The sequence below is a fragment of the Eulemur rufifrons genome, chromosome 24 (genome assembly GCF_041146395.1).
Source record: "Eulemur rufifrons isolate Redbay chromosome 24, OSU_ERuf_1, whole genome shotgun sequence".
Lineage (NCBI taxonomy): Eukaryota > Metazoa > Chordata > Mammalia > Primates > Lemuridae > Eulemur > Eulemur rufifrons.
This window is the reverse complement of record NC_091006.1, coordinates 19,386,134-19,395,321: the sequence shown is the minus strand read 5'-3', so window position 1 is coordinate 19,395,321 and position 9,188 is coordinate 19,386,134. Positions and strand designations below refer to the sequence as shown.

At 40.8% G+C, this 9,188-nt stretch overlaps 1 protein-coding gene across 1 annotated transcript; it reads left to right on the top strand.

Annotated features, from left to right (window-relative positions):
* On the top strand, positions 1–8,750 carry CCNG2 (cyclin G2). The gene is made up of 8 exons (XM_069457754.1): positions 1–298; positions 1,281–1,418; positions 2,066–2,203; positions 3,286–3,536; positions 3,885–3,963; positions 4,041–4,139; positions 6,929–7,134; positions 8,167–8,750. The coding sequence occupies exons 2-8, from the start codon at positions 1,281–1,283 to the stop codon at positions 8,288–8,290; spliced, it is 1,035 nt and encodes a 344-aa protein (XP_069313855.1). The 5' UTR covers positions 1–298; the 3' UTR covers positions 8,291–8,750.
* The last annotated feature ends 438 nt before the right edge of the window (positions 8,751–9,188 follow it).

Here is a 9,188-nt window from a genome sequence, read left to right as displayed (position 1 = left end):
GGGGTTTGGTCCGGCCTCTGCTGGGGCGCTGGGGCGCTGAGGCGGCGGCGGCAGGGCTGTGAGGGGCAGGCCTCTAGGGGCCGGCGCGCGTCCCAGCGGACAGCGGGCGTGGGAGCGGGATGGAGCCGGGGCTGTGAGGCCGAAGCGGCGGTGGCAGGGAGGAAGGGTCGGATGCGGGTCCGGGGGCAGCGCTGAGGCGGCGGGTCCCCGACCTCGGAGAACGGCTCGTAAGTCCCCGCCGCGCCCAGTCCCTGCGGACCGCGAGGCCGCAGGCTGGTGGAGGCGCGTCTCCGGCACGGTGAGTGGGCCCAGCCGGGATCGCCCCGGGTTTCTTTGTTCGTGGTCGGAACTGCGAGGGGAGGTGGTATCCGTGCCTCGGTGCTGCCCACTCCTCACTCCCGGAGCTTGCCGTCAGCCGGGCCCTGTGGGAGTTGGCGCCCGGCGACGGATGCTGGTGGGCTGGAGGGAGGGGTGACGAGGCTAAAGACAATTCTGCGCTTCGGTGCCCTCCTCCCTCGTTTTGTCTCGGGGCTCGCCGGGGTGGTGCTTCTTAGATTGACAGCCCCAGGGCTCTGCAGAGTTGCGGAACCGGGGCATCTGCGGAGGGACGAGTGTTGTCCGGGCATGGGGCGGCCTAGACTTCCTTCCCCCGACCCCAGCCGCTTGGGCCGCGCCACCCCGCCGCTCTCTCGCCCTGGGGTGTCTGCCACTCTGGAATGTCCGGAGTAGGCGCTGCCGCAGCGGATGGGGAAAGCTTGAGGCCTGGACTAGAGCGAGAGGGGCTTCTGGAACTGGGCCCCCGGGGCGGGGCTGGGCTGGGCTCTGGAGTCTCCTCCCTCTGGTTCTTTGTTCAGTCGCGAGACTTTCCCTCCCCTCCCCCCTATTGTGCAGCTCCGCACCCCTAGAACTCTCTGCAGTCCCTGCCCACCCCGGTGCAGTCCCCAGGGCACAAGTCCCTCCCTCTCTCCCCGGGCGACTTCAGGTGTGGCGGACCGTGGGACACCGACGCCCGCGGGCAGTTTCCTGTTTGTGAAACGGTTGGCCGGTCTGACCCAGCGCCGGCCGACCGACGTGACCACGGCCCCTCCCCCTGCCACACCTCCTTGACCGTGGGGAGGATTGCTCTGGGGTTCTGGCGGACGTGACCGGTCCCCTCACCCGCTCCTCGCCGGGGTGTGCTGCGGTGCCCCTCCCTGGAGGTATTGGCTCCAGTCTTTTCTGCTCTCCTTTCCCATCCCCGTCACCCTCAGGTTACATTCTGTGTGGTGTCTTTGCTGCAGATGAAGGATTTGGGGGCAGAGCGTTTGGCAGGTCGTGAAGGGGTCCAGCTCCTCGGATTATTGACCCTCTACCTGGAACAAGAACAGAGATTCCAACCTCGAGAAAAAGGACTGAGCTTGATCGAGGCTACCCCGGAGGTAAGATGGCAGAAAAGATAACTTGCTCAAGCAGCTGATAGGGCTAGGAGGAGATAATTTATTTTTAACCCCAATTGAATCACGACTAAAGACTGCAAAGTTTAAGACCAAAATTGGTGTTACTGGAGTATCAAGGTAAACGTTATTACAGGGTCATGCTTTTGTTTCTTAGCAAGAATGAGAGTAGTGATACTTACTGGAGAGAAGCGTTTCTCCAAATGTGGCATCCCCAGCCTGCAGCTTCTGGGTGGGAGACTCCTTGTGAATTGAGCAATTCATTTGTGGAAATTCCTCTGCTTATGAAATATTTATTTATAATAGGTTTTTAAATGATTTTTAGAAAAACAAAAAGAAGCAAACAAGAAAGGTTCTATCTTCCTTCTAAGGGAATTGAATTATATTTGCTATAACCCTCTGGAATGTGGCAACAGTTCACCTTATATTGAATTGCTGAAGTGCTTTTATGATGCGGATTTTTTAAAAGCAAGTGATTTCCATGTGATAAAGTGTATACCTTAAGTGATACCACTCTTCTCCCCTATATTCTTGAAGATTAAGGCAAAAAAATTACCTTATTCTTTGAATCGGTATATTATGTATCTAATTCTAAGAAAATTGTAAACTTTGGCTCTTGGTTTTCATTGCAGAATGACAACACTTTGTGTCCAAGATTGAGAAATGCCAAAGTAGAAGATTTAAGGAGTTTAACTAACTTTTTTGGATCTTGCACTGAAACTTTTGTCTTGGCTGTCAATATTTTGGACAGATTCTTGGCTCTTATGAAGGTATTCAATCATTTTTTTATTAGTACATCTTCATTTTCCATGCCCAATGCTTAGCACACAAGGGTTCAATAAATATTTATTGAGTGAGTGTAATAATGCCCACTGTACATATTGATAACAATCAGAATTGATTATTTGTAGTCTCTTGGTACTAGACTAAGAGACTACAGAATTAAGCGTATTGGTGTATTTTAAGTTAGCTTTTGCTGTACCTCTTAAGTACTGTCTCTTTGAAGATGTGACAAAATGGAGACTATTGTTTTTTTAGGTATTCACTCTATGTATACAGTCCTCAAAATAAGGTTTTCATATTTTCATCTCTCATCATATTTCTGTTGGAACCTAGATGTTTTTAATACTGAAACATGATAAATGAAGTACAACAGTATATGAAAGGTGACCCACTATAAGTCTTTTTGAAGCAGGGAGCCACAGTCTTATTAACAGTCACCGACAACTGTTAGAATAATGTGGTGATTCCTTTGCCAATAGGATTGCTGTCAGCTGCTGGGTCAGTTTACAGGGCACTGAAAAGAAAAGGGCAACCATCTGTCTGTGGCAGCTTTTACATATGTCCCGCTCTGCATTACTGATATGATATTTCTCTTGGGTAAAATTACATTGAAGTATGGAATGACTCTTAAAGATTTGTATGTAAACAGATAAATAGAAAATTCTATTTTTATATCCAGAGAGGTAATATATTTTTTTGGTGTTCAAAGGTTTAATTTATTTTGGGGGTGATTGTCTTATTATGAATTTCATAAGTCTGAAATATAAAGTATAACTCAATGCTAGAAATCTAGCTTTTGAACCTGCATAGAAGTGTTTTTTACCTGCATTGAAATTTAAATTAAGTGATATAAAAGTTCAAAAAGCGTCTTTTATTTTAAAGGGAGGTTAAGAAAGTCTAAAATGTGAATATGAGTGTAATTGTCAGTGAAAGGCAATTACATACAAGGGAAGCAGCTTGATCGTGTTTTGTCTTAACAGTAGGAACATCATTACAATAGTCTTTTAAGTGTCTTTGGTAAATCAAAGTGAAAATTGTTAAAAGAAGCCTTTTTTTCTTTGTTTTTTAGGTGAAACCTAAACATTTGTCTTGCATTGGAGTCTGTTGTTTTTTGCTGGCTGCTAGAATAGTTGAAGAAGAATGCAATATTCCATCCACTCATGATGTAATCCGGATTAGTCAATGTAAATGTACTGCTTCTGACATAAAACGGATGGAAAAAATAATTTCAGAAAAATTGCACTATGAGTTGGAAGCTACTACTGCCTTAAACTTTTTGCACTTATACCATACTATTGTACTTTGTCATACTTCAGAAAGGTCAGTGGGATTAAAAATAAAAGTTTTGTACTTTGAACATTGCCATAGCTAACAGTAAAGAATTAGAATGAAAGTGAAATTTATAATTTTACCTTCTTCAAATGTTCCAACTTGGACTTTTAGTGGCAAGTCCTTAAAATCATTTAAGGCCAGGCAGGGTGGCTCAGGCCTATAGTCCCAGCACTTTGGGAGGCCAAGGTGGGTGGTGGGGGGTGGATCGCCTGAGGCCAGGAGTTTGAGACCAGCCTGGGCGACATAGTAAGACCCTGTGTCTACAAAGAATAAAAAAAAAATCATTTAAATCTTTGGAAGTTTAATAACTCTATTTTCTTTCTTTGCATTGTGTAGGAAAGAAATACTGAACCTTGATAAACTAGAAGCTCAGCTGAAAGCTTGCAACTGCCGACTTGTCTTTTCAAAAGCAAAAGTAAGTCAAATTCTTGTTTACATATGAGTTACAGTTTCTATTTTGAATGTTTAAAGAAACTTTTTTTTTTCTTGTAGCCATCTGTATTAGCTTTGTGCCTTCTCAATTTGGAAGTAGAAACTTTGAAATCCGTTGAATTACTGGAAATTCTCTTGCTAGTTAAAAAACATTCCAAGGTAAATATCTTCAGTCCTTATTCTTTAAAGCAAGTTTCTTTCCTAATGTTTTATTTTTTCTGTGGTGACTTAAACACAGTCATTTTTTCTTGTAACACTTCAAGTGTTAAAGTTCTCAATATGCAGCTTTGACCCAGATGGTATTAATTTGGAAGGGAACTTGGTCACTTAACCCAGCTTCTTTCTGCATGTAGATGTTCCTTCTGTAGTATTCACACCATATGGTAATACAGTTGTGTACATTGCAACACATGCATTGTTCTGAAATTCATACTAGGAAGTAGACTTCAGTGTATACACTAATGGGATAGGGTGGCATTCATTGCACCTATAGGGCTGAATTGATGTTTTAAACCACAATGTCTCTTTTTAAACCCCTTAGACAAACCAGCCCAGTAAGTCTTTGCAGTCATAAAGAGGTATAAAACAAACAAAAGTTTAAAGTCTTAAGCTAATAGTCTTGTGGAAATATGGAAATTAATATGAGGTGGTATGTTCTGTCATTTGTTATTGTGTCCCAGTGCTGGATAATAATGAATATCGGGAGTACTTTGGAGTTTTGTTAGCAAAGAAGTAGGGCTGATCAAAAGCACTATGACTGGGAGCCTAGTTGGAGCAAAAGGATCTTTGACAGTGAAGGTTTGGCCAGCAAAGGCTTATGGCCAAGAAATTGGTGCACAAGATGGGTTTGGGAAGTCATTTTATTTTTAAAATTTTTTTTTTTTTTTTTAATTTTTTTTTTCCCGGCTAATTTTTTCTATATATATTTTTAGCTGTCCATATAATTTCTTTCTATTTTTAGTAGAGGTGGGGTCTCGCTCTTGCTCAGGCTGGTCTCGAACTCCTGAGCTCAAACGATCCGCCCACCTCGGCCTCCCAGAGTGCTAGGATTACAGGCGTGAGCCACCGCGCCCAGCCTAAAATTTTTTTTATATTTTTGGTAATAAGTTATTTATTTTTTAAATTTTATTTTTCAAATATCAAAATATTAAGGGGGTAGAGATGTTTTTGTTACATGGATACCTTGTATAATGCCTAAGTCCGGGGTTTTTGGTGTGCCTGTCACCAGAATAGTGTTCATTGCACCCAAGAAGTCATTTTAGAGTAGGCTTACAGATAGAATGTCTGGGTGATGGTCACAAGCAGGAGTAAGGCTAGCAAACTCAAACAGTAGTTTTGGAAGCCAAGCATGGAAATGAGTCAGGGAATCATGAATGATCAAAATTTGGACCTAATGGTGGAGAGAATATTGGCATCATTGGCAAGAAATTTGGGAGACGTTAATTTGTCACGAAAGTATGATTTTAGGTGCTTATAACTCAGGTAGGTAGGTGTCTAGCAGGTATTTGGCTGTCTGGAATAAAAATTCAGAAGATAAACCATAGTTGGAGATTGAGATTTGAAATTTCTCATGAAGAATAGTTGAAACCATAAGAAATTTGTGGAATCCTTTGTGTAGGGTGTCATTTGAAGCTCTGGGGCTTTCAGCATTGGCCTTTCCCCCACTAGGAGCCAAGTCAAAGAAGGTACATCCTGACAATTAAGAGCAGTGTCAGATTGGTGCTCAAGAGTATTGGATTTTTTTTTTTTTTTTTTTTTTTTTGTGAGACAGAGTCTCGCTCTGTTGCCCAGGCTAGAGTGAGTGCCGTGGCGTCAGCCTAGCTCACAGCAACCTCAAACTCCTGGGCTTAAGCGATCCTACCGCCTCAGCCCCCCCAAGTAGCTGGGACTACAGGCATGCACCCCCATGCCCGTCTAATTTTTTCTATATATATTTTAGTTTGCCAGATAATTTCTTTCTATTTTTAGTAGAGACGAGGTCTCGCTCTTGCTCATGCTGCTCTCGAACTCCTGACCTCGAGCGATCCACCCGCCACGGCCTCCCAGAGTGCTAGGATTACAGGCATGAGCCACCGCTCCCGGCCAATAGTATTGGATTTTGATGAGAGGTTCAATATAGTGAAAATCGAAGGGGGTCACTGGGTACCTCAGAGGTAGTGTCAGACGAGTAGTTGGAAGGAAGTGATAGAAGTCAGATTAGAAGGGGGTTAAGGTGTAGATGTATTAGGTGGAAATGGAGGCCAAGATGATACACAAACAAATCTTGTTCTTTTGGTGAAAGTACATGTGTGTGAAGTATTTTGTTTGTAACATAGATAATTTTATAGCTTTTGTTTTTACCATGATTTTATTAGTTTTCATCTGAACTTTTTATTGATAGCAATATCTAGAAACATTTTCAGGGAAAATTGATTCCTTGAAATAAACTGGGGCATTCCCCAGTGGTGGAGGAACTTTTGGGGGAATTTCTCTTCTATTGCTCACTTCTCCTTTAGTTTGTATCTGGTGTTGTAATGTAAATATATATTATTAGCATTCCAAACAATAAATTGGTTTCTGTAACAACATGTTTCTGTAACAAAAGGAATGTTACATTCCTTTGCCTTGAGACTATTAAAATAGTTGGTTTATTAACAGACCTAGAGAGTTTTTAGGCCAACGTGTTGGAATAGGCAGAGAGAGCTTTTCTATGTATTGAATCCTATGTAAATTATACTTAATGGTTCTCTTCCTCCAAACCAATGGTTCCCAAATTTTGGCTGCACATTGAAATCACCCAGGGAGCTTTACAAACTTGTTGCCCAGGTCACACTCCTTATCAATTAATCAGAATATCTGGGTTGGGAGCCAGGCGTCAATATTTCTTTACAGATTGCCTGGTGATTCCAAGGTACAGCAAGGTTTGGGAGGCACTGCTATAATCTCTTCATTAAAATATTTCTTTTCAGATTAATGACACCGAGTTCTTTTACTGGAGGGAGTTAGTTTCTAAATGTCTCGCCGAATATTCTTCTCCTGAATGTTGCAAACCAGATCTTAAGAAGTTGGTTTGGATTGTTTCAAGGCGCACAGCCCAGAACCTCCATAACAGCTACTATAGTGTTCCTGAGCTGCCAACAATACCTGAGGGGGGTTGTTTTGATGAAAGTGAAAGGTAAGCAGGTTCCTTGAGGAACTAAACTTCCCCAGACTAAATAGTGCTGATTTTATAGTTGAAACAGAACTATGGAATAATAAGGCATCAGAGAAAGCCTTACTCTAACATCATTTCTTCAGGTAACAAAATTAACCAGAAGTAGTTTTGTTAAAATAGGTAATGATTTATAAGGCCTCCCTCCTGCTCTTCCTAAAAACTGGTTGTTTTTCATCTTCCTCCTCATCTCCCTTGCTCTTTTAAAAATTTTATTCATTTATTTATTTATTTTCCTCTTGCTCTTTGAAATAGTTGGGGGGGGCGGGGGGCGGAGAAAGAAAGAAAGAAAACCCAAAGACTGAAACAGCATTTTGGGGTTTTTAATGTTGGTATGAATTCCTAATATGGTGCTATAGGGAAGAGATTGAGGTACCCCTGGACTGGACAATAAAGGGAACCATCAGCACTCATGGGACAGAATTCTATAGATGTTCTTTTACAGTTTTGTCCAATGTTGTCGTCTTATTCAGAGTTTAATTATTTTTGTTTGTAAAGTGAATTATTTAATTTTACTAAATTTGACTGTTTTATGCTGTAGAGATAAAGGACCAGAAGTTTCATTTTCATAGCGTGTTAGTTTCTTGCTTTGATATTTGAGAGTATTAATGATGCCATGATTGAGGTAAGAAAGACATCTAAATAGATGATGTGATAACAAGATATGTTGTCTGTAGTCTGCATTTATCGGATTTAAAATATTTAGAGTTCTACAATTAGTTGCTGATAGTTATTCATTGGTACAAGAATAATACTTTGGCAAATAGTAATTTGTTTAAACTTCTTAAGAAAATCTGCATTTTCTGATGAAATTACTGTAGACTTCACTTTAGGAAGTCCTTATAAGTTCTAAATGTTGTCTCTGTAAAGCTTAAATTTTGAATATAAAAAACCTTAAGATTAGAAATATTCATATAGTGGTTTTATTTTGCTTGTCAAACATTTAATTGTATTTTAAGTAATGGTATCCTCTGTTGTCTGTCTTTTTCCTTTTAGTGAAGACTCCTGTGAAGATATGAGCTGTGGGGAGGAGAGTCTCAGCAGCTCTCCTCCCGGTGATCAAGAGTGTACCTTCTTTCTCAACTTCAAAGTGGCACAGACACTGTGCTTTCCATCTTAGAAATCTGGTTGTTCTATGTTAGAATTTACGTATACAGGTTTCAAAGCAATAAATGGGGGAGCAGGTAGTTTTCTGGTTCAGCCCCCATCTAGGCAGGAATTACGTAGACTGGAATACCTGCCTTCTATTTATTATTCAGATCAGATCTGGTCTATTTTCATATTTATCCTAAGCCATCAAATGGGTTAGTGCCTCTTAAATAATTAACAGTAATTTAGACATTGGCACTTTATTTTTCTCGTGGATCTTTAGGTACTTGGGCCGGAGGGAAGGTGCTTATACCTTCAATTTATTACTTTTCATAAAAATTTTTAAAGATAAATAGTGTAGCTTATCTTGAACATTTTATAAAGCCTTCAGGTGTCTTTATTTAAGCAGATTGGAAGTGTGCAAGTGCTTCCTTAGCAGGGACAATAGATAATCCTTTAATGGTTTATCTCAGATTTCCCCCTCCTTCCTTTCTCAGAACAGAGAATATACTCTTAAATGTCAAACACCATTTTTTGTTTTGTTTTTTAAATGATCAGTGTCTATCTGATGCAGTTCCTATAAATTTAACAATTATATTGACATTTCTGTGAATTTTGGTATGTAACGTCTTAATTGAAGTTTCTGCTAAAGCAGAAATAATCGACAGGCTAAGGCTGTTGGTTGCATTCCTAATGCCTAAGTATTGTCAGACTATAGTATTATTTTAATGTTATTTAAAAAATGCGTAATCTGCTAGTTTTGCATGTGTCTGTATGAAAGCAGTGCAGGAAGTTGAACACAACTAGGTAACTATGGAATTAGTAAGTGTTGATCTAGGAGTACATTTTATCTCATTTTCTTATATTAAAAAATGTCTGCATGATTGCATTTTATTTCCTTTGTAATTCACATTTCAAAAATAATGTGT

What these genes read in the sequence shown, in the direction of transcription:
- CCNG2 (XM_069457754.1), top strand. Translation starts at nt 1,281, where the DNA reads ATGAAGGATTTGGGGGCAGAGCGTTTGGCAGGTCGTGAAGGGGTCCAG. An exon ending in GATTCTTGGCTCTTATGAAG is followed by an intron (nt 2,204 to 3,285) that starts GTATTCAATCAT and finishes TTTGTTTTTTAG; the next exon opens with GTGAAACCTAAACATTTGTC. An exon ending in TAGTTAAAAAACATTCCAAG is followed by an intron (nt 4,140 to 6,928) that starts GTAAATATCTTC and finishes ATTTCTTTTCAG; the next exon opens with ATTAATGACACCGAGTTCTT.